This window comes from Cervus canadensis, chromosome 5 (assembly GCF_019320065.1).
Source record: "Cervus canadensis isolate Bull #8, Minnesota chromosome 5, ASM1932006v1, whole genome shotgun sequence".
NCBI lineage: Eukaryota > Metazoa > Chordata > Mammalia > Artiodactyla > Cervidae > Cervus > Cervus canadensis.
This window is the reverse complement of record NC_057390.1, coordinates 11,367,706-11,393,778: the sequence shown is the minus strand read 5'-3', so window position 1 is coordinate 11,393,778 and position 26,073 is coordinate 11,367,706. Positions and strand designations below refer to the sequence as shown.

Below are 26,073 nucleotides of genomic sequence, written 5' to 3'. Positions count from 1 at the left end.
ACAAACTGGAGAACAGTAATACCAAAGACCTTCTCCCACTGTTGTGAAGGTTCCGAGCCCCACATCAAGCTTCCCAGCCAGGGGATCCAGCAAAGGGACTAGAAATCCCCCTAGAATCTGACTGTGAAGGCCAGTGGTATTTGACTACAGGACTTCCACAGGACTGTGGGAAACAGAGACACCCACTTGGGGAGCATAAACAAAATCTTGAGCACACCAGGACCCAGGGGAAAGGAGCAGGGACCCCCCTCCCACAGAAGACTGAACCAGACCTACTTAGAAGTGTTGGAGGTCTCCTATGGAGGTGTGGGTCAACAGTGGCTCGCCACAGGCACTGGCAACAGCAGTCCTGGGAGGCGCCCCTTGGTGAGCCTTCTTTGAGGTCATCATTAATCCTACCATAGATCCTGTAGACCCCAGGGCTGGGTTGCCTCAGGCCAAACAACTAACAAAGAGGGAGTGCAATACCCTACCCATAAGCAGACAACTGGATTACTTTTTTTTTTCTTAATTTAAGTCTTCATTGAATTTGTTACAACATTGCTTCTGCTTTTTATGATCTGTTTTCTTGGCCATAGGGCATACGGGATCTTAGCTCCCCAACCAGGGATCAAATCTGTACCCTCTGCATTGGAAGGCGAAGGGTTAACCACTGGACCAGCAGGGAAGTCCCTAGATTAGTTTTACTAAGCACAACCCTGCCCCACCAGAGCAAGATCCAGTTTTTCCCACCACCAGTCCTTCCCATCAAGAAGCTTACACAAGTTTCTTAGCCTTATCCACCAGAGGGCAGATAGAAGATGCAAGAAAAACTGCAATCCTGCAGCCTCCAGAAGAAAAACCACATAACAGAAAGTTAATCGAAATGAAAATGCAGACAATTATGTCCCAGATGAAGGGACAAGATAAAATTGCAGAAAGACAACTAAAAAGGGGGGAAACAGGCACCTTCCAGGAAAAAGAAGTCAGAATAATGATAGTGAAAATGATCCAGGATCTTGGAAAAAGAATGGAGAAGATACAAGAAATGTTTACCAAAGACCAAGTATAACTAAAGAACAAACAGATGAACAATACAGTAGAAGGAATCAATAGTAGAATAACAGGCAGAAGAAGAGGTAATTGGTCTCGAAGACAGAATGGTGGCTCTCACTGCCACAAAACAGAATATGGAAAAAAGAACATGAAAAAAAAAAATGAAGACAGCCAAAGAGACCTCTGGGACAACATTAAACACACCAACATTCTCATTATAAGGGTCCCAAAAGGAGAAGAGAGGAAGCATCCAAGAAAACCTCTAAAAATATAACAGCTGAAAATTTTCCTAAAGTGGAAAAGGAAATATTCAACCAAGTCCAGGAAGCACAGAGACTCCCAGGCAGGACAAACCCAAGGAGGAACACACTAAGACACACAGTAATCAAACTAACAAAAATTAAATACAAAGATAAAATATTAAAAACAAGGGTGGGATATTTCAAAAGAACAGCATGTATACTATCTATGGTGAAACAGATCACCAGCCCAGGTGGGATGCATGAGACAAGTGCTCCGGCCTGGTGCACTGGGAAGACCCAGAGGAATCGGGTGGAGAGGGAGGTGGGAGGGGGGATCGGGATTGGGAATACATGTAAATCCATGGCTGATTCATATCAATGTATGACAAAACCCACTGGAAAAAAAAATAATAATAAAAAAAAATTAAAAATTAAAAAAAAAAAAAAACAAGGGGAAAATGACAAATGACATACAAGGGAATTCCCATAAGGTTATCAGCTGATTTCTCAACAGAAATCAGAAGGGAATACCATGATATAAAATGCAAAAGGAACAAGTCAGAAGGGAACACAGGATATAAAATGAAAAGAAACTTCTCCAAGGAGAAAAAAAAAAAAAGGAAAAGACCTACAAAAAATAAACTCAAAACAATTAAGAAAAGAGCAATAGGATCATATATATCAACAGTTACCTTAAATGTAAATAGATTAAATGCATCAACCAAAAAACATAGACTGGCTGAGAGGATGAAAACACTTGGAATTATGCACATCCAATTGGAAGTATGCACTTCCAATTACCACATCACTCTACTTAACCCCTCAAATTGTATGTAAGTATTTTACATCGTAAGGTTAATCATGTTTCCATTATAGCTTGCAATTGTAAATTATCTTTCATTTTTTATCTGGCTACTGATCATGAAAACTGATAAAATATTTTTTACTACTGTGATTATGTAGCTATTATTCATTTTAACACCATTGTATCATGACTGGTCAACAGAAAATAGTAAATTCTATATCACTGAAACTGCCATTTAATAGAAAAACCTGCACTTTTTAAAATCCAGATGCACATTAAAATTATCCTGAAATTTTTTGTAAAATACAAATGCCAAGGTATTGTTTTTTCCTCCAAAGCTTCAGATGTGATTCTAATAAACAGCCATATTTAAAAATAACTGGACTATAGTATGACTTTTTACTTTTATCTAGTTTGTTTCACATTTTCTATTTCATAGTCAGTGCTCCCATTTTATTTAAATGCACTCGATAAAGACTTGAGAAAGAACAACAAAAAATAAGAGGGAGAAATTGGAAAGCATTAAAATAAAATGGAAGCACTAACTACGAAATAGAAAAAGTGAAACATGTATAATAAGTATATTTTAGAAACTTATGAATTTTCACTTAGCTAAAAAAATATATAACATTTTGGTTCCACTTGTTTGCTTAAGCATGAATGGAATCCTAGATTTCTAACTTATATTCACTCAAAACTTTGATATAGTTCCACTTACTCTGGCATCTAGTATTACTGCTAAAAGTCTAGAAAGTTTATTATCTTTGTGATATTTTTTTCAATTTGAATGAGGCTTGACATTTTCAATCCAATTCTGAGAATATAAAGAAATACAATGATGCAAAAAAAAAAAAACCCAGAAAATTAATATGTGATACAGTATTATTAACTGAAGCACAGATTTTGTTCAAATTTCACAAAATTTTATGCTAGTGACCATTATCTTTTTTCATAACTTATTCAAGATTCCACATTGTATTCAGTTGCACAGAGCAGCTTCACCTGCAATTTTCCTTTCATTTTTATTCTATTATAAATATTTTCTAATTTTCCTTGTTGTGGCTTCTTAGATGCATCTATCACTTAAACGTGCACATTTAATTTCCAAATACATGGTTTTTTTAATTGTTCATATTAATATTAATTTTAATAAATTAATTAAATTAATAAAATTCATATTAATTTCTCATTTTCATATTAATTTCTCACCTAAATGTTTCCTTCTCTACAGTCACCCTCTGTGTTTTTTCAGTCTTTTAACTTTATTGAAACTAACAGACGCTTGCTCCTTGGAAGAAAAGCTATGATCAACCTAGACAGCATGTTCAAAAGTAGAGACATTACTTTGCCAACAAAGGTCCACCTAGTCAAACCTTTGGTTTTTCCAGCAGTCATGTATGGATTTGAGAGTTGGACCATAGAGAAAGCTGAGTGCCAAAGAATTGATGCTTTTGAACTGTGGTGTTGGAGAAGACTCTTGAAAGTCCCTTGGACTGCAAAGGAGATCAAACCAGTCAATCCTAAAGGAAATCAGTCCTGAATATTCATTGGAACGACTGGTGCTTAAGCTGAAGCTCCAATACTTTGGCCACCTGATGCAAAGAACTGATTCATTGGAAAAGACCCTGATGCTGGAAAGACTGGAGGCAGGAGGAGAAGGAGACAACAGAGATTGAGATGGTTAGATGGCATCAACGATTCAATGAACATGAGTTTGAGTAAGCTCTGGGAGTTGTTGATGGACAGGGAAGCCTGGCATGCTGCAACCCATGGGGTCGCAAAGAGTCGGACACAACTGAGCAACTGAACTGAACTTTATTGAGGCTTTCAACGGCTAAGTCAAGATCTCTCTTAGTAAATGTCACACTGTACTTGAAAATATGTGGGATATTTTCAAGTATCTTTTGATATTGATTTCTAACATAATTCAACTGTGATAAGAGAACAGATTCTGTATGATTTCAACATCTACAGACCACGAAATTTTTGCACCTTCTTTTGCATTTGTGCATGTGTGTGCTCAGTCGTGTCCAACTTTTTGTGACCCTAGGGACTGTAGCCCATCAGGATCCTCTGTCCATGGGATTTCCCAGGCAAGAATACTGGAGTAGTTTGCCATTTCTTCCTCCAGGGGATTGATCCCAACACAGAGACTGAACCTGAGTCTCCTGTGTCTCTTGCATTGGCTGGCAGATTCTTTACCACTAAGCCACCTGGGAAGTCCTGTTTTATGTCCCTGGATATGTTTCAGTGTCTCCTACTTTATAGTCTATGGGAACTTGAATAGAATTTGTATCCTGCTACTGTGTGAAAACTGTATAAATCTTAATTATGTTGAATTGGTTCATACTGCTTTTCAGGTCTACTGTATCCTTCTACTTTTCTGCTTATTCATGCTATGAATTTCTGAAAGTTTGATATTAAAACTCCAATTAAAAATCTTAAACTATCTACTTAAAACATAATTGTAATATACAGTAGAACTATATGTAACTTTGTTCTGTGTTTTCCAAGTCATCTGAAAATTATCATACTTTCATAATTTAAAAAAAATTTTTTAAAACCTCTTTGATGGATTTTAAATAATTAAGATCTAAATAAATGGAGAAACATACCATGTTTATTTAAATAAAGGCTACTATATACTGCTTGTCTAGAATGCTACTTCTTGATTCAGAGAATGTATGCATGGTATGTGTATATATTTATACACACCTACATACACACACACACACACACACACACACACACATATTGTGAATAAAAAAAAAAAACTGGCATCCTAGAGAACACAGGAATTTCATTGCTATGTTCAAATAATACTGATAGTAGGTAATATTTAACCTTTTCCATTTTCTAAACTTTTTTCTAAAGTTCAAGAATTTTCACAGGCTCTTCACACAAGTTGAGAGGATGCCTCCTAGGGCATGTGTTAACAGAGAACATTATGGATAATATTCAGGTATTCCACTACATGACTACTTCAGTAACCAGAGACAGAGCACCCTTTTGCCTATAATGGACAAAGGGCCTGAGGAAGAGAGAGAGGTTTTCAAACACAGGCATCAAGAACAGCACAAGGTGAGGGTGGATGGGAAGCTGGGATGAGCAAGCTGAGTGAGGACAAACAGCACATACAGCTCCTGGCAGAAGTTCTGTATCTTTGTTTTCACATATTTCAGATACTTTTGTCCACTTGAGGCTTTTCAGTCCCCTAAGATTCAGTATAATGTTTTAAATAGAACCAAATTGTTCATACTTTTTAATCTGTTTTTAAACATTAAGCAAACATTCTCATATCAGATATCCTTCTACAGTAATGTAGTTTATTACTCTTTTAAATGGATATGCCATGATTTATTTTACTAATCCTCTAGTACATGACTTTCAGGGACATTTTAAAGTTTTAGCCATCAAAAAAAAAAAAAAATCACATGCACATCATTGTACATGCACCTGTAGCTTTAGAATAAATGAAAACTATGCTTTCATTTTGGAGCCCCAAAAAAATAAAGTCTGACACTGTTTCTACTGTTTCCCCATCTATTTCCCATGAAGTGATGGGACCAGATCATGTATGGATGTGAGAGGTGGACTGTGAAGAAGGCTGAGCATCGAAAAATTGATGCTTTTGAACTGTGGTGTTGGAGAAGACTCTTGAGAGTCCCTTGGACTGCAAGGAAATCCAACCAGTCCATCCTAGAGAAGATCAGTCTTGGGTGTTCATTGGAAGGAATGATGCTGAAGCTGAAACTCCAGTACTTTGGCCACCTCATGTGAAGAGTTGACTCATTGGAAAAGACCCTAATGCTGGGAGGGATTGGGGGCAGACGGAGAAGGAGACAACAGAGGATTAGATGGCTGGATGGCATCACCGACTCAATGGACATGAGTTTGGGTAAACTCCAGGAGTTGGTGATGGACAGGGAGGCCTGGCGTGCTGCGATTCATGGGGTCGCAAGGAGTCGGACATGACTGAGCGACTGAACTGACTGAACTGACTGATGTTTTCATTTGTTGCTGTTTGCAGTTTTCAGTTGTTGTTGTTCAGTTGGCAAGTCATGTCCAACTCTTTGCGACCCCATGGACTGCAGTACGCCAGGCCTTCCTGTCCCTCACCATCTCTCAGAGTGTACACAAGTTCATGTCCACTGAATCAGTGATGCCATTCAACCATCTCATCTTCTGTCGTCCTCTTCTCCTTCTGCCTTCAGTCTTTCCCAGCATCAGGGTCTTTTTTAATGAATCTGTTGTTCGCACCAGGTGGCCCAAGCATTAACATCAGTCCTTCAATGAGTATTCAGGGTTGATTTCCTTTAGGACTGACTAGTTCAATCTCCTTGTGGTCCAAGGGACTCTTAAGAGTCTTCTCCAGCACTACAGTTTGAAAGCATCAATTCTTTGGTGCTCTGCTTTCTTAATGGTCCATCACTCACATCAGTATATGACTACTGGAAAGACCATAGCCTTGACTGTATGGACCTTTGTCAGCAAAGTGATGTCTTTGCTTTTCAATACACTGTCTAGGATTGTCATAGTTTCCTTCCAAGAAGCAAATGTCTTCCAATTTCATGACTGCAGTCACCATCCGCAGTGATTTTAAAGCCCAAGAAGGGAGGGAGGTGGTAGGGGGGTTCAGGATGGGGAACACATGTACACCCATGGCAGATTCAAGTCAATGTATGGCAAAACCAATACAATGTTGTAAAGTAAAATTAATTAATTAATTAATTAAAAAATAAATAAATAAACAAAGCCCAAGAAGAGGAAATCTGTCACTGCTTCCATGTTTTCCACTTCTATTTGCCATGAAGTGATGGGGTCAGATGCCATGATCCTAGTTTTTTTAATATTGAGTTTTAAGCCGGCTTTTTCACTCTCCTCTTTCACCCTCATCAAGGGGCTCTTCAGTTCCTCTTCACCTTCTGCCATTAGAGTGGTATCATCTGCGTATCTGAGATTGTTGATATTTCTCCTGGCAATCTTGATTCCAGCCTGTAACTCATCCAGCCCAGCATTTCTCATGATGTGTTCTAAATATAAGTTAAATAAACAGGGTGACAATATACAGACTTGTCGCACTTTCTCAATTCTGAACCAGTCAGTTGTTCCATATAAGGTCCTAACTGTTGCTTCTCGACCCACAAACATGTTTCTCAGGAGACAGGTAAGATGGTCTGGTATTCTCTCATCTTTAGGAGTTTTCCAGTTTGCTATGACTCACATAGTCAAAGGCTTTAGCATAATCAATGAATCAGAAATAGATGTTTTTTTCTGGAATTTCCTTGCTTTCTCTATGATTTAGTGAACGTTGGCAATGTGATCCCTGTTTCTCTGCCTTTACTAAACTCAGCTTGGACATCTAGAAGTTCTTGATTCAAGTACTGCTGAAGCCTGGCTTTAAAGATTTTGAGCATAACCTTACTAGCATTGGAAGTGAATGCAACTGTCCAGTAATTTGAACATTCTTTAGTACTGCCCTTCTTGGGAACTGGGATGAATATTGGCCTTTTCCAGTCATGTGGCCACTGCTGGGATTTCCAAGTTTGCTGACATATTGAGTGCAGCACTTTAATAGCATCATCTTTTAGGATTTGAAATAGCTCAACTGAAATTCCATCACCTCCACTAGCTTTATTGGCAGCAGTGTTTCTTAAGGCCCACTTGACTTCACATTCCAGGATATCTGGCTCTAGGTGAGTGACCACACCACCATGGTTATCCGGGTCATTAAGACCTTTTCTGTATAGTTCTTCTGTGTACTCCTGCCATCTCTTCTTGATCTCTTCTGCTTCTACTAGGTCTTAACCATTTCTGTCCTTTATAATGCATATCTTTGCATTGAAATTTTCCTGTGATAACCCTAGTTTCTTCAAGAGACCTCTAGTCTTTCCCCTTCTGTTGTTTTCTTCTATTTCTCTTCACTGTTCATTGAATAAGGCCTTCCTGTCTCTCCCTGCTATTCTCTGGAACTCTGCATTCAGTTGGTTATACCTTTCCCTTTCTTCCTTGCCTTAAGCTTCTCTTCTTTCCTCAGCTATTTGCAAAACCTCCTCAAATGACCACTTTGCCTCCTTGCATTTCTTTTTCTTTGGCATAGTTTTGGTCAGGACCTCTTGTATAATATTAGGAAGCTCTGTCCATAGTTCTTCAGGAACTCTGTCTACCAGATCTACTTGTAACCTCTCTATAATCGTAGGGGACTTCATTTAGATCATACCTGACTGGTCTAGTGGGTTCTCCAGTTTCCTTAGTTTAAGCCTAAATTCTGCTATAGGGACCTGATGATCTGTGCCACAGTCAGTTCCAGGTCTTATTTTTGCTGACTGTATAGAGCTGCTCCATTTTCGGCTGCAATGAATGCAATCAATCTGATTTTGGTATTGATCATGTGGTGATATCCATGTGTAAAGTCTTCTTTCGTGTTGTTGAAAAAGGGTGTTTGCTACGATCAGTGTATTCTCTTGGCAAAATTCTGCTACCCTTTGTCCTGCTTCATTTTGTACTCCAAGGCCAAACTTGCCTGTTACTACACGTATCTCTTAACTTCCTACTTTTGCATTCCAATCCCTTATGATGAGTAGAACATTTTTTTGGTGTTTGTTTTAGGAGGTCTTCTAGGTCTTCCAGGTCTTCACAGAACTGATCAGCTTCAGCTTCTTCAGCATTGGTGGCTGGGCACAGAATTAAGATTACTGTGATGTTGAATGGTTTGCTTTAGAAATGAACCAAGATCATTCTGCTGTTTTTGATGTTGCAACCAAGTACTGCATTTCAGTCTCTTTTGTTGACTATGAGGGCTACTCCATATATTCTAAGGGATTCTTGCCCACAGTAGTAGATATAATAATGGTCATCTGAGTTAAATTTGCCCATTCTTGTCCATTTTAGTTCACTGATTCCTAGGATGTCGATGTTTACTCTTGCCATCTCCTGCTTGACCATGTTCAGTTTACCTTGATTCATGGACCTAACACTTCAGTTTCCTCTGCAATACTGTTCTTTATAGCATCGGATTTTACTCTCATTACCAGACACATCCACAAGTAAACATCGTTTCCACTTTGGCCCAGCTGCTTCATTCTTTCTGGAGCTATGAGAAATTGCCCTCTGCTCTTTCCCAGTAGCATATTGGACACCTTCTGATCTGGGGGGCTCATCTTTTGGTGTCATATCTTTTTACCTTTTTATACAGTTCATGGGGTTCTCATAACAGGGATACTGGAGTGGTTTGCCATCCTCTCCTCCAGTGGACCACATTTGTTCAGAACTCTCCACTATGACCCGTCCATCTTGGGTGGTCCCGCACAGCATGGCTCACAGCTTCATTGAGTTATGCAAGCCCCTTCACCATGGTGATCCATGGTGATCACAAGGCAGTGATCCATGAGAAGTTTTCAGTATTGATATATAAAACTGCTCCCCTTAAAAGGTGTAACAGTCTCCACTCCAACCAGGCATTCCCCAGTTGATAGGTATCATCTCCAACTTTAATTAACATTTGTTTCATTTTTGTTATTTTATTAGGTGCACTTTATTGTTTAAATTTGTATTCATTTAATTATTTCTAAATAATTAAATTGTAAATAATAATTGTAGAGTTCCCTTCTATTTCTTTGTATGTAAGCTGTACATTAACAAGCATTCCTGCTTTCTATTAGTGTTCATATTTTTCCTATTAATTTATAAAGATCTTTTCTGTTAGGATATCAATCATTTGTCATATGTATTTGTAAATATTTTATTATTTACCTTTACATTTTTAACCTGTATATAGAAAGTTCTTTCACTGTACTGTCGTCCTATCTATCAATATTTTCTTTCTAACTTAGGAATTGTGTTTAGAAATGCATTCCTCACTCCCCAAAATAACATAAATATTCATCTCTATTTTCTACTTGTTTCCTTACGGTTTTATTTTTTACATTTCACTTTTTAGTTCACCTGAAATTAAATTTGGTAAGCTAACTGGGAAAGGAATCTAACTTAATTTCAATTAAACCAGTTAAGCATTAAAGAACATTAACAACAAATAAGAAGATTTGCTATTTTTGAAGGGTAGAGTGAAGAAAGCCACTGAGAAGGCTAAAAAAGAGAGATTTGATTTTCCTTGTAACATTATATTTCTTATGATTACTGGATAGTTGCTATACACGTCCATAAATTCCTATTTGAAACCTTGCAGCCCACTGTGATTTAGACTTCAGAATTTGGGTGATTTTATTGAGCTAATAGGGTACATATTGTTTATTATATAACACCCCCCAAAAGGCACTAAGACAGCATCCCATAATCAAACACAGTAGTATTTCTGTAGCAAAATCAGTTACCCAAGATAAGGAAATTTGCTATGCCAGGGACAAAACCAATACAGCTACCCTCTCTCCTGAACTTGAATTAGTCCTATCAAGAAAGAACTTCCATACTTTGGTAGAAGACCCTCCATGACTATCACAATTTTCTTTTCCTCTGCCTCAGGTGGCCATGCCTCAAAGCCTTCTGCAGCCATGGCTTGCAATCCTGTCATTCAATGGTGATGGGTTTTATCTAGCAAGGAAGTAGACAGATGACTTGAAGGATCAATTAAGTTTCTGTCTGGAAGAAACTGATTCTTATTACTAGCTCTCATCCACATGTAGTTATCCCCAATAAATCTTAACTTAAAAGAGTATCCTTTTCAGCTAAAAGCTGTAATCCCAACTATCTATGTTTCAGTACAATTCCCTTTCTTACTATTCAAAAATCTTTACCACAAATATGTAACCTGTAATGCATTTCCTACTCTTTTAATGTTAACCAAAACCCCAAGACAGAGAAAAGAGTCTCCTTACTTTGAGTTTCTGGGCTTCTCCTCTCACTTTCAGCAGTTCTGTTATAGAGTCCACAAAGCCCTGATAATGAAAGTTGCACATTTTCTCAATTTCTCGGTCATGATTGCGAATGCGAGTTTCAAGCTTCTCCATGAATCGTCCATGTTCCTCACCATCATAGACAGACCTTTCACAAAAAAAAAAAAAAAGCCATGAAGATTACACACAGATTTATACCTAAGAAAGAGAAACAAAATTACAAACCCAGAAGCAAATATATTTGGAAAACAGATGTTTAAGTTACATAAACCACAGAGTAATTCAATTGTATTAATGTTATCCCAATGCTTGATGAATTTTTTTAGGAAAATTTAAATTTTTACTTCCTTATTTATTGAAAAATATTTAAGTGTTTGACAGTAATCATCGTAGAATTCTCAGCATAAAAGCACTGAATTATAATTCCTCTGTACCTTTCTTTCTCAGTTAAACTTATCTAGAAAAACTTAATTTTGGAAAAACCGAACTATACATTTACTCCAAGATTATACTCAAGAAGCTGACATTGCTAGAGAGAAATCACATAGCTGTGCTGCTAAACTCAGTTCAGCTATATCTGATGACAAATTTAAATTGGGCAGCCAAACATCAGTAGATAATAATATTAAAATTATCCCACCCAATACCACCACCAAAAAAAATCACTTTGTAGTCTCTAAAATGTGTGAAAACCTTGCTTTCTCCACTCCTGAAATGTACACCTCTCTGTCACTTTCAGTTGTATTTCACAGAAATGTACATATATGTTATTTATATATAACATATATGTATTGTTTCATCACCTCTCAACCAACCTGCTTACATTTAAAACGCCTATTCTGTCCACCCTCTTGTAACAATAAAAATTCAAGTGTTTATCTAGTCATTCTTGTTGTCTCTAAGAACTTTACTCCTGCAATTATCCTCTTTTATTCCTACCCTGAATTATATATCTCTTCCACTCGATCTATAAATCATTCTCATGAATATATAAACATGACTTTACGAAATCCATCTTTACCTACTCATTTCCCTCCAGCCACCATCGTATGCCGCTGCTCCTCTTCCCAGTAAAATTTCTTTCTACCTCCGCACCTCCAAATAGTTAGCATTCATCTTACTGCACCTAATGGCAGCATTTTCTATGGTTTAATATGTCTTCCTTCTGGAAACACTCTTTTCTCTAGACCTCAGTGATGCCACACTAAGTGGCTTTCATCATTTTACTGACAAGCCTCTTAACCTCCTTCCTGGGCTCTTCCTCCTCTTTTTCTAAATATTCCAAAAAGCCCTTCTCTCACCTACCTGTGCTCTCTCACCAAGAAATGACAGCTAATCCCACGTCTTTATAACATATGCCCTCTACTACAGTGGTAGACTTCCTAATCTCTACCTTCAATTCTGAGCACTTCTCTGAGCACTAGGCTCAAATGCCTAGCTACTATTTAACAACTCAATCATCTTGAATTTTAACATAGAAAAAAATCATCTATCACCAAACTATCTCCACTCCCAGACCTGATCCTCTCAAAACCTCCCTACCACTCAGCTACCCGTCACAGCTAATGGCATATACAGCTACCCAAGGCAAATATCCAAATCCAGGAATCCCTCCCAATGCAGCTCTTTCCATCAAACATCTCATCCAATCCGCTAGTAAGTCCTGACAACTTAACCTCCAAAGCATATCTTAAAATTAACCACCATCCCACCATTTCCAATAAAAACCCTAGTCTAAACGTCTATCCCTGGCTCATTGGACCAAAGCAATAGCCTCCTAAAACTCTTCATTCGGCACCCCTCACTCCCACTACTTCTTGTTCCAAAGGAGATACTCCACACAGCAGTAAGAATGGCCATTATGAAGCAGTAGTTCAGATGTTACCCTACTGTTTGTGTTAGTCAAGGGGCTTCCCTCATAGCTCAGTGGGTAAAGAATCTGCCTGCAATGCAGGAGACCTGGATTTGATTCCTGGGTTGGGGATACCCTCTGGAGAAGGGAATGCCAACCCACTCCAGTATTCTAACATGGAGAATCCCATGGACAGAAGAGCCTGGCAGGCTACAGTCCATGGAGTCGCAAGAGTTGGACTCTCTGATTCCTTCTCTTTACAAAAGGAATAAAAGCCATAAATCCTTATCATGGCCTATAACATTCCAAATAATCTAGCCTCTGATTATTTCTCTAACATTATTTCTCCCTAAGTCACACCTCTAGCCTTGCCTTCCTCCATCCTCTATGCTCCCGCTACAGAGGACTTTTTTAGTCTCTTCCTGCCTCAAGAATTTTGTTTTTACTGTTAATATGCTAGTAACACTCATTCCCTGTATCTTCAAACAATTTTCTCCTTCTCATCATCCAGTTTGTTATCTTCCCCCCAACCCATCCCAATTAGATTGTAAGCGCCAGGGCAACAACTTTGTCTGCCATATTCACCTCTATCTCTAAAACAATGCCAGATAGGTAATAGGTAGTAAGTAAACATCCACTGACTAAATGAATGACTATTGTTGTCTCTGTTGTTGTTTAGTCGCTCAGTCGTGTCCAACTCTTTGCAACCCCATGGACTGTAGCCTACCAGGCTTCTCCATCCATGGGGTTTCCCAGGCAAGAACACTGAAGTGGATTGCCATTTCCTTCTTCAGGGGATCTCGCTGACCCAGGAACTAAACCTGTGTCTCCTGCATCTCCTGCACTGGCAGGCAGAGTCTTCACCACTAGTGCCACCTAGAAAGAACATTAGCCCTAAGAACTCTTCGATTTCTGACATTTATTCAACAAATACACTTTTGCTCATTACCAACATTTTCTGCTTCTATAATCATTTGGGCTTCCCAGGTGGCGCTAGTGGTAGAGATCCCGCCTGCCAATGCAGAAATGCAGGTTCAATCCCTGGGCTGGGAAGATCCCCTGAAGGAGGGCATGGCAACCCACTCCAGTATTCATACCTGGAGAATCCCACGGACAGAGGAGCCTGGCAGGCTATGGTCCATAGGGTCACAAAAAGTCAGACACAGCTGAAGCGACTGAGCACACACTGCACATAACCACTTGTAGGTACCAGATCACCAACCTGATTCAGCAAATCAGCTCCACTGCCCAAAACTCAGCAGTAATCATAGAACATAATACATATACAAGTTTGGATTCCAGTAAAAATTCTGAACATTTATTTATTTATGAATAAATAAAAGGAAGAGATCGTCAAATAAATTATAAACAACCCCTGCTTTGACAATTAAAACAATTAAAATGCCTCAAGGAGCTACCTGGAAAACACATGACAGAATCAACTATTGTCATTTCAACTAACCTCAAACAAGCCTAACTGTTCCCCTTCCAAAGGAAAGAAAAAGAAAGATTTCCATGTAAAGGCACCAGTGTTCCTTGCCATTTGAAGAAGAGAAATAACCACTGAAAATCCAACCATCTAAATGGCATAAGAAGATTATTACTCAATATTGAGACAAGCCTCTTGGTTTCAAATTCAGTTATATCTTGACCAAACAATACTTTTAAGTAGTAAGTATACTTCCTTATACAATGTAAAGCTCCTTTCTATTGTTCTCCCTCCAAAGATCTACAGTAATATGCAAAAGACAACATCAACGAGAAGAAAATCTCAAAGTTAAGAAGTTCATAATTTATGTTAAGAGTGCCTCCCTAGATCCCTGAACTTTCTACTTTAAAAAGTATAAAGGAAAGAAAGGAAAAGTGGATTTTAGCTGCCTTGACTCTGTGGTCTTGATGTTTAGCAATGTGATTAACTAGGAGTTAATTCTATGACACTCAGCTTTCTCATTTAGGAAATAGGAAACAATCAACCAGAAATTCTTTTTAGCATCAGCCTAGCTCTAAATTTCTACAATTCAATTCCACTTTCAAGTCCAGTCATAATAACATAAACATCAAACATTTTTCAGAACAATGTAAAGAGTTAATGTATTTTCTACATCCTTATCACTAGGGCCCCACCTGTTTCTCCTATTTTAGGGCCTTTATGAGTCTAATACTCTCTTAATTATAATAATGTTGAATAATATGAAAGGCTTATATAGGGGATCTCCTGAGTATCTTGAGAATTTAAAAAGTTAGAATAAAATGTAAAACCTACACTTAAAACAGGAGTTTTGGACTGTGTTTAATTAACATGTGTTCCATGAGTACACAACTGGAAAAGCACAATTTCCAGATTTTATGTGGATTTTGTGTGTATAGGAAGAAGCACATATATTTAAGTTTTTAGGGAAATATCCATAGTTTTCATCTGGTTATCAAAGGGTTAAAAACCTAAGAGTTTGTTTCAAATTGCCTAACATAGGAAAAGGCAATTAAAATTATAGATCAGTACCTAACAGTTCAGCTTACATCAGCATTTCACACACATCTCAGACTTAGTGCTAATCAGCCATCAGATATAAAATGCTGAAAACAAAAATAATAAGCCTTAAATTCTGGAAAGGCCATAGATCACCTGAAATTAACCTAATACTGGTAATCAACATTGAACTTGAACAAAGAATATTTCCCTTCCGTGCAATAAATGAATTAAAACTGGAGAAAGACTGCCATCTAGTGATGGCCCATTTCTAACATTCTTTAAAATTTGATGTGACCAAGCAAAGGGCTGCTTAAAAATCTAAAACTATATTCTATAATACTTGCTAGCCAAAGTCTTATAACTTGTTATTAAATGATATTGTATATAAAGTACTCTAATGCTTAAATGTCCATTTCTAATAGAAAGTAGAATCTTAAAAACAAAGTTATATGCTTTTGACATGTGGGCCTTAGGTGTGTCATAGTTAAATAAGACTACAAAATAAACTGCACCACAGGTTTAATTATTTGTGATGATCCAACAAATATTCTGGTACCTAGTGAAAGTTAAACAAGAAGATATGCTTGGAAACTAGCAACTTTGTATAGCCTAAATTTTTATTCACTTCATAAATACTGCCTTGTACAGTCATTTCCAAAAAATCCCAAATAAACCACAGGCTTCTGCAAAAACTAAAATGTTTCATCCTAATGTCCATATCTGACACATACTTCTAAACACTGTACCTAAATTAACAGAGATTTTTTTAACTTATAAATAAAACACTTCAAGAATTCTATTCAACAAAAATATTTATTCTCAAGTACTGAATCATAAGAGGATTATATCACTTGTGAAAGCCTATATCAACTTCCACTCGTTTGTCAAAACATAAAAATAAATACAATGTAATGAGCATATGTTATCTCATGTAAATGCTAGGCACCTTATAAATTAGCCATTATTCTATTCTGAAGAACCTAAAATCCAAGAAGATGAAGTGACTTGCCAAATCCACAGTCCTAGAGAGTTATTCTCTGTAGTACATCAGTCTGTCTCCTTTTACAGCAAAGGACAGCAAGAAAGTCACATGGACCCCTAAAACATTAGAGCTGAAAGAGGTCTTGGAAATGGAATACAAAGCCTTTATTGTACAACAGAGGAAACTGAAATCAAGAAAACTTAAACACCTTAATCAAAATTATATTGCCTGTTATTGATACACCTGGGCCCGACTCCTCCCAAAAAAAAAAAAGAAAAAAAAAAAGGAAAGGAAAAACTAGTGCAATACGAAGCCTGACAATGCAATATGAAGCATGGTTTTTAAGAGACACATACACACTTCTACTTTAAGATGAGTCAGTTGTGTATTAGCTGTGCCCACATAATAACTATTCCATTCTTCTTCCTGTTGGAAGAGTCCCAATTTGTTCTGGTATTTCACCTTTCTATACTACTGCAAGAGGTGTGTGCACACACGCTTAGTCACTTCAATTATGCCCCATTCTTTTGCAACCCTATGGACTGCAGCCTGCCAGGCTGCTCTGTCCTGGGATTCTCTAGCCAAGAAGACTGGAGTGGGTTGCCATGCTCTCCTCCAGGGACCTTCCCAACCCAGGGATCGAACCAGTGTCTGCTGCATCTCCTGCATGACAGGCAGCTTCTTTACCCAGTGAGGCACCTGGGAAGCCTACTGCAAGAGGTAAATACTATTAATAATTTAGACCAATACAGTAATTTAATTCCCCTAGTCAGTGACCAATTAACAGATGACACAACTCACTGATGGAAGTAAAAGGAAGTTTGGGAGTGAGGATCCAAAGAAAGGCTTCTTTCCTGAAGGATGCAGGATAAGAAACTTCTTTTTTCTACTTTGAAAATTGTTCTGTATAATGCTTTGGGATGCAGTAACCATCCCGAGATGAGAGGAGATACTGCCAATAACTTGATAATTCCAAAAAGGAAAGATAGAAAACAACTGGTCCTTAAATGATGAACCTGAAATAGTCCTATCTCCAGTCTTCCTGTTATGTGCAATAAGAAATTTTCTATTTTAAGGAAAACTTCCTATTTCCACTTTGTCTTAATAGTCTGCTATTCACAAAGGAAAGTATCCTAAATGCTTACCACTGTTCATTCTTCAAAGGTAGCAGGCAAATCAAAAAAAAACAACCAGCAGCCAAAGTCTAAATATGGCTAAGGAATCCTGTTTCCAGGACCTAGATTGCTCTTCCCCATTTTCTTCTTAGTTAAGGGTTAACTCCCAATTCACTCTTCAAATCTCAGCTTGCACCTTTCTTTTACTGAGAAACATTCTCTAAACCCACACTCTGTTATGTGTTTCTCTTTTGTTATTAATGCCATTTCAGAACTTGTTTAATTATACTCTGATTACCCATTCACTTGTCAATTTCCCCATACCAAAAGGTTAATCTCCTTGTCGGCTGAGATCGTGTCTTACCCATTTTTTCTCCAGCTAATAGCACAGAGACTGGCATAGAGGAAACCCTCCATATATGCTAAAAACAGAGAAGAGAAGGAAGGGTAGGAAACTAAGATGTAGGTTTCTGATTGCCTCAAAGATGGATACAAAAGAGTACCATATCAAACAAAGTTTATCTATCGAGATGTTTTCAGAACCAAAGAGAACTTCAAGACACAAAGGACTAAACATTTTGCTTTTGTTTTTGATTAATCCAAGAAAAAAATTCAGAGTTTGGTTTGTTCTTTTCTTTTCCATATATATGTTTTTTAACTTCTGTCATGGTTTTAGTCATGAAACATTTTCTTCTCATTAAGCTCCATAAAAGCATCATTAGTATTTCTTGTTTATTCCAAAAGTTAAAAATAAAATGGAAAAACAGATCTGAGCATGATGTTGCAAGAGAAACTGCAGGAGGTCAAGAGGAGTTTAAAGTTCCTTCCCTTCCTTACTTCAGTTTGTCTATCAATTTAATTCAGAACTTACTAAGCTAATTTGAATGCCCTGATTGCAAAAGGTGAAAGAAGATCACTGTATATTATCATCAATGACAGGGGAAGGATATACTAATAAATGAGATCTAAGTTGAAGACCACAATCAAATGTTTTTGTACATTCACAGGAGATCAAATACATTCAAATCCTTTTCCCACTCTTGCAGATACCAAGGTATACAACTGACTTCACCAAGATAGCCCATGCAACCAAAAGAAGTTGTGATGGAACTCTCCTGCAAGGCAGGAAGGAAACCCACTTCTATGAAGGCTATTTTCAAAGGGATGAAAACAGGGTGGAGAACTTTCAAATGGCACTTAGCCATAGAGCCTACTAAAAACCTGGTATTGGTTAAACAGCACAGGAAAATGGAGAAAGGGACCTTGTCACAAAACATCAGTCAAATCAACAACAGACTCTTAGGAAATAAACTAATGAAAGCAGTTCAGTTCAGTTCCTCAGTCGTGTCCAACTCTTTGCAACTCCATGGACTGCAGCACACCAAGCTTCCCTGTCCATCACCAACTCCCAGAACTTGCTCAAACTCATGTCCATTGAGTCCGTGATGCCATCCAACCATCTCGTCCTCTGTTGTCCCCTTCTCCTCCTGTCTTCAATCCTTTCCAGCATCAGGGTCTTTTCCAATGAGTCAGTTCTTCACATCAGGTGGCCAAAGTACTGGAGCTTCAGCTTCAGCATCAGTCGTTCCAATGAATATTTCCTTTAGGATTGACTGGTTTGATTTTGCAGTCCAGGGGACTCTCAAGAGTCTTCTCCAATACCACCATTCAAAAGCATCAATTCTTCAGCGCTCAGCTTTCTTTATGGTCCAACTCTCACATCCATACACGACTACTGGAAAAACCACAGCTTTGTCTGGATGGACCTTTGTCAGCAAGGTAATGTCTCTGCTTTTTAATATGCAGTCTAAGTTGGTCATAGCTTCTCTTCCAAGGAAGAGTCTTTTAATTTCACAGCTGCAGTCACCATCTGCAGTGATTTTGCAGTCCAAGAAAATAAAGTCTGTCACTTTTTCCATTGTTTCCCCATCTATTTGCCATGAAGTGATGGGAACAGATGCCATGATCTTTGTTTTTTTAATGTTGAGTTTTAAACCAACTTTTTCACTCTCCTCTTTCACTTACATCAAGAGGCTCTTTAGTTCTTCTTCACTTTCTGCCATAAGGGTGGTGTCATCTGCATATCTGAGGTTATTGATATTTCTCCCAGCAATCTTGATTCCAGCTTGTGCTTCATCCAGCCCAGCATTTCACATAATGTACTCTGCTCTGCACATAAGTTAAATAAGCAGGGTGACAATATACAGCCTTGAAATGAAAGCAAGGAAATTCCAAAGTAAGGATATGAAGAATGCTCTAACTACTACCAGGATGATGTCACACTGCTGGAACAATTAATCAGCACAAGTAACTGAAAACATAAAGGCACTACAGGGCATGTTAGTGCCTTCATCTTGGCCTCTGTATCAATTTGTATTAAGTGTAATAAGACTTATCCCATTGTAGTTTTCAGTGGTGGTCATAACATCTGGCAGCTAAAAGTTGGATTTTAGATACTGCTGTCAAATGAAACAAATACTCCAACTATGGCCTGGTTATACTGATTGAATCTAAACTGGAAAGCTGATGAAAGTAGAGTGGTAATACAGTTGGTAAATACAGGGTTATAATTAACATCAGTAGATAAGCTCCAGTTTCACTGCATGAAACTCAAAGTGTCAAATTTAACACTTAAACATGCAAAGTTGGAACTAAATAAAACTACTGACTCACTCACTGTCTACCACTATCATAACTGTCTGGATTTAGGGTATAGTAGTAAAACTCTTCAAGATCCTTTACAAAGATTTAAGTATTTAAGTAATTACTCTGAAGAGTTCTGAAAATATTTTAAAAGACTGCCTATTAATTGAAGAAATGCTTCAGCTTCTCCACACTTAAAATTATCATTCAATGACAAGGATCATAAAGGTATTCATAGAGAAAAACAAATTAATGCAGGGTGGGTATTAGAAACACTCCAGTGAATAGTCCCGGTCTCCTTATGCATGTAGATTTAATGTGAGCTAACAAAATTCAACCAACCAAGTTTCCCAGAAAAATTTGAAAATTTGAAAAATTCCATGATTTAGTGATTCTGGGAAACTTGGTTGGTTGAATTTTGTTAGGCCCACATTAATAAATCTGACATCATTTATAAATGTGTATGTCATCTGTAGATATTTATTATACCTACATAGGTACACATCATATACACATATAGGTATATTACATAGTGTGTATGCTACATGTATGAGCATGGTCATACACACACACACAAAACACACACACTTTTCTGATTTCCTAAGAAAAGAACCTGACTTGGCAACATAACATTCAATTCCTGGTCCAATTTTGCACACCATGGCCAAAACTGACCATAATTTAAGACTCATTAAGCAATGAGGACCCTGAAAGGAAGATGGATAAAAGGTATCAGAGTAGTTTCCATCCTAAAAAATGATGGCGACTAAGTAGGCAAAACAGGATAAAATTCCACAAACAATATGCAAGACTAAATATACCATGAAAAACGTCTACTACCAAACTTCTAAAACTGCTGGATTAAGTTTCTAAATCTTTTCTAGTGCATGACTAAGCAAAAAAAGAAAATAAGATTTCCAGAGACTGAAACAAAACTGGAACAAGAATCCAGATTCCACCAGTCCCTTATAACCTAATGCTTCTATTTTATAGCCATCTAGAGAACAAGAGACAAAACCTAGGGCCCACAAGAGACAGAGAGTCCAGTAAGAGGCCTCCAAATTAATAAAGCCAAGATGCCCAAGGGCTACACCCTTAGTTAGAGGTGTAGAAAAATTCTTCCCCATAAAAGAAGGTTGAAAGGAAACTTACTTGCTTTGGCTAGGGAAGTGGGGGGGATGGACTCCTGGGATAATTTGAAGCCACAAGCTGGCCCTTCTCACCCAAAGGGAGGGCTCATGTTCAGACTATTACCTGTGTGTTCTAAGATATCTCAAACTGAGATTTTATTTTAAAAGTAGTCCCAGTCTGGTTGTCAGTATCCCCAGAAAACTGACTGAAGAAAAGGAAAAGCTTCTCTAGAGGAATACATCGTAAGTCATAGTTCTAATTAGTGTCACAAATAACATTCCTTTGAGCTGAACTCAAATATCAAAAACCATGAAACACACAAAGAAACAAAGCATGATAAATAAGAATCAACAAAAATAACAGAATTAGACTTGCAAAGACTTGAAAATAAATATGTATAAGTTAAAAATAAACATTTAATACATTTAAAGAAATATGAGGGAACTACCAAAACAAAAACACACACTGAAAAAGATAGAACTTTTGGAATAAAAGTTATAATTACTGATATTTAAAAATTTAATAAGTGGAAAGGGATAATATTTAACTAGGAAGTATATGTAAAACCTACATAAAATGTAGCACAAAGACAAAAGATATAAAATGTCTTAGTCTGTTGGGTGGCTATACAAAATATCACAGACTAGGTAACTTATAAACAAAAAAAAATTCCTCTCTCACATTTCTGGAGGGTGGAAGTCTGAGATCAGGGTGTTAGCATGGTCAGGTAAGGGCTCTCTCTTCTGGGCAGCCAACTTGTATCCTCACAGAGCTGAAAGGGCAAGTAAGCTCTCTGGGGCCTCTTTACAATGGCTCAAAAAACTAATCCTGTCCATGAAGCCTCCACTTTCTTGACATAATCACCCCTAAAGGTACTACATTAATCCTCTTAATACCATCACCTTGGAGTTAGAATTTCAACATACGAATTTTGATGGGAGACACAAACACTCAACCTGTAGCAGAAAACATTAACGAAAGCTTAAGAACATGGAGAACAGGATGGGTTTAATGGGAGCTCTAGTGAGAAATGACAAACAGGTAATATTAATATCCAGAGAAAGAGCTGAAGTTTTCCCACTGTCAGTAAAAGATACAAAGAAGTTATTATTCTAGAAATAAAAAAGACAAACCTATACACCTCACCTAAATAAGTCTCCCAACAGAGGAAAGGCACTCCTCTCTGTTGGGCTCTACCTATCAACCTTTAGAACTGGCTGTCATTCTCTTCAGGACTCAACTACAGGAATATACAGAACCTTACACTGATGGAGCTAATTATACAAATAGATGAACTGTTAGCACCACTCAAACATTTGGTGTGTCTTTTATCAACTCATTCTTCCACTTTTACAATTTACTCTCACAGTAAATGACTTTGCCATCTATTTCATAAAGAAAATTCAGGCATATTAGGCATGAATCTTCTTAATCTTCTGCATTCCAATATACAAGTCTATCTCTGTCTCCATCTACCCTAACATTTGTACACTCCTATGTCAATTAATTGAAAGAAGAGAGTGAAAAAGCTGGCTTAAAACTCAACATTCAAAAAACGAAGATCATGTCATCTGGTCCCATTATTTCACGGCAAATAGATGGGGAAACAATGGAAAAAGTGACAGCCTACTTTCTTGGGCTCCAAAATCAAGGCAGATGGTGACTGCAGCCATGAAATTAAAAGACACTTGCTCCTTGGAAGAAAAGCTATGACCAACCTAGACTGCATAGTAAAAAGCAGAGACATTACTTTACCAACAAAGGTCCATGCAGACAAAGCTATGGTTTTTCCAGTAGTCATGTATGGATGTGAGAGTTGGACCATAAAGAAAGCTGAGTGCTGAAGAACTGATGCTATTGAACTATGGTGTTGGAGAAGACTCTTGAGAGTCCCCTGGACTGCAAGGAGATCAAACCAGTCCATCCTAAAGGAAATCAGTCCTGAATATTTATTGGAAGGACTGATGCTGAAGCTCCAATAATTTGGCCATCTGATGCAAAGAACTGACTCATTGGAAAAGACCCTAATGCTGGGAAAGAATGAAGGCAGGAGCAGAAGGGGACAACAGAGGACGAGATGGTTAGATGGCATCATCGATTTGATGGACCTGAGTTTGAGCAAGTTCTGGGAGTTGGTGATGGACAGGGAAGCCTGGCGCGCTGCAGTCCATGGGGTCGCAAAGAGTCGGACATGACTGAGTGACTGAACTGAACTGATCTCAACAAAATAGATGATCTACCTTACTTTAAGACTAATACTACATTCTAAAAATCTCCTTTCTCCTCTACCCCATCAATACATTTTTAAATGTCTATAGTTTTCATGTTTTAGTTCTACTGACTTCTTTTTCTTAACAAAACATGCCACCTCTTAATAAAACAACTGGGCTCTCCCTTTTTTTTTTTTTAAGAAGTACTATTAAATTAAAATCTCTTTTCCAATAACTTTAATCTGGTATCCTTTCTCTTTCCTTCTTTCTCCTTTCACAGTTAAGATTCTTTAAAGAGCAGTCCATACTCATTGCCTCCATTTCCTCAAATTAGATTTGCTCTTCAACCCAGCATACCTGTTTCTTACCACATCACCCCAAAGAACCTATTCTTGCTAAGGTCAGTAAAAGCCTACTAACTGTCAAATCAAATATTCATTCTTCCATTCATCATTTGCTTGATTCCTTCTCTGTATCTGCCACTGCTAACCGTCTCTTCTTTCTGAAATATCTTTTCCCAGAGTTTCTATTATAGTCCCCTTCTCAGTTTTCAATAATTCTTCTTCCTTCTGGCCCTCAGTATCTGCTCAGACTTCACCTCTTCTCATTCTTCAAACTCCCTAAGAGACATCTATCAGTACTTTAGCTTTCACTGTTAACTAAACATCTTTGGTTTCCAAATCAGTAACAAGGCATATCTGTCAAATCCCACAAACCTGAATATTCAACCACCATTCATCCTCAAATACATCTCAAACTGTGCATCTCAAAAGTCAGACCATTAGCTTTTCTTCCCAAACCTACATGTCCTTCCTATACTCACAATCTCAACTAAAACAAACACCAGCCAACCAGTTACCCAAACTAGAAATACATAAATTAATCTTGACACTTCACTCCACCTTGCACCTGCCTCCAACTAATCAATCCCTAAGGCCTCCTAATACAATTCCATAATAGCTTCTCTTCCTCCCTATCCTCCCCTGCCACGGCCTTGCCTCATGTCATTGTTTCTCTTCTGAGCAACTGTTTTCACCTCCCTCTTCATCTTTCCCTAAAATTCCATGTTTAATACTTCTTTCACAGTAATCTTTAAATGAAATATGATCATAAAACACACACCACAATTTAGGATTAAGTCCTGCCTCAGGATCAAATCCAAATTCCCTAGCATAGAATATGAGACACCTCCATGTACAGATTTACCTCTGAGTACTCCCCACACTCACTTTACAACTCTGCTTAAAGTTCCTTGAGTGTACTATATAACCTCTCTGCCCACAATCTCCTTACTATGACTTTAGCTGGCAAACTCCCCCTTATCCTTCAAGATTCAGCTCATCACACCCTCTCTCTAAGACCTCCTTTCCTACTACAACTACTCTAACCCAATATAGAAACTCCCCTCCTTACAAACTAGGCAGAACCTAAGAAACTCTTTATAAAACCAGAAAGAATTTAAACTTGCACTCTCTCGAGACATTTACACCAAACAGGATTGTGAGTCCATTCTATGAAGATTCATACTGAAGGTTACCTTTCTGTTACTTTCCCAAAAAGAAGCCAACTTCAACTACATTAAAAGCTTGTTATAGCATGTAATAGCCTACTTTTAAGAAATATATTTAAAATTCAACTTTAAAAATGAAAAAACAAAATCTGTTGAAACACCCAGACCTATCCTTGATAAGAAGTGACATAAGTGGCTCCTTAATGGCCACAGTATCCTCATTTACACCTCACTGTGACACTGTGCAATGTGGACTGTCCTTGGTCCTATTAGCCCATGTGTGGTCTGAGGTAAATTTCACCAGAAGTACTATCATCCTGTTTCCTTCTTGAACAAACGCATAGTATGATCCTAGAAATTAATGGGCACCACCTCTAACGACATTCACCAACGGAAAGCTGAGCTGATGTGCTTTTGTTTTGAAATGCTTATTTGCTCATGTTTTTGAACAGGCTGAGCAGTCGACACAGTAATGCAGTCTATACAGTAATGATTTGTTACTTGTCTGTCTCCCCGACAGGACCACAAGTTGCTTGAGGGTTTATACCTGGAACAATGCCCACCTCCCACAGAGAAAACATTATAAAGTGACAAAGGGCCTAAAGCAATGCCCCAAAATGTTTGAATATTGAGACCTTCTCCAAAGACAAGCACTAGAGTTAACAATAAACATTCTTGCTTCAAAAGTAAATTCAAGTTCTAGCAGTGCAAAGAGTTTGTACTTCAGCTAAAATGCTTAACAGAAAAAGGAGGAGTTAGAGGAAGAAAAGAAGGAACTTAGAAGGTTCAAGAAAATCTACTACAGAAGACAAGTGTGTGGGAATAATTTATTTCCCTAGCTTTCCTCAAACCTTCTCTGGAAGCTAGGAGAAGGAAGATGATTAAATTGCAACAAAACCTGGCTCTGAAGGGAACTGGTGTTTCTAGCCCTTGTTGCCAGTAGAGGGGGAGGGTGACAGCAGTCCCTAAGGGCTTTTGGAAAAAAATTGCTTCCAGGTGGAAATTTTCTATGGTACTCTGCAGCCTGGAGCCATTTTGTTTTTTTTTTGCTTTCTTTCTTAACACTGATGATTAAACCATGGACAACCAGATTGCAACAATGGAAATAGACAGCTCTCAAACATGGTTATATGCTCCAAATTACAAAGCTAACTCTCAAAGGAGAGAAAAATCTGTTGGGAAAAACTTTCTTTTTTGAAGGAGGAGGGCAGGATAGAGTCTGTTAAAGA

General features: G+C 37.9%; 1 protein-coding gene across 3 annotated transcripts in view; it reads right to left on the bottom strand.

The window, feature by feature from the left end:
• Positions 1 to 26,073, bottom strand: part of EXOC6B (exocyst complex component 6B) — a 661,839-nt gene that overhangs the window by 565,747 nt on the left and 70,019 nt on the right. For all 3 annotated transcript variants that reach the window (XM_043468197.1, XM_043468199.1, XM_043468198.1), the window contains exon 2: positions 10,914 to 11,079. In XM_043468197.1, the coding sequence (XP_043324132.1) occupies positions 10,914 to 11,079 (166 nt within the window). The remainder of the gene's footprint in view (positions 1 to 10,913; positions 11,080 to 26,073) is intronic.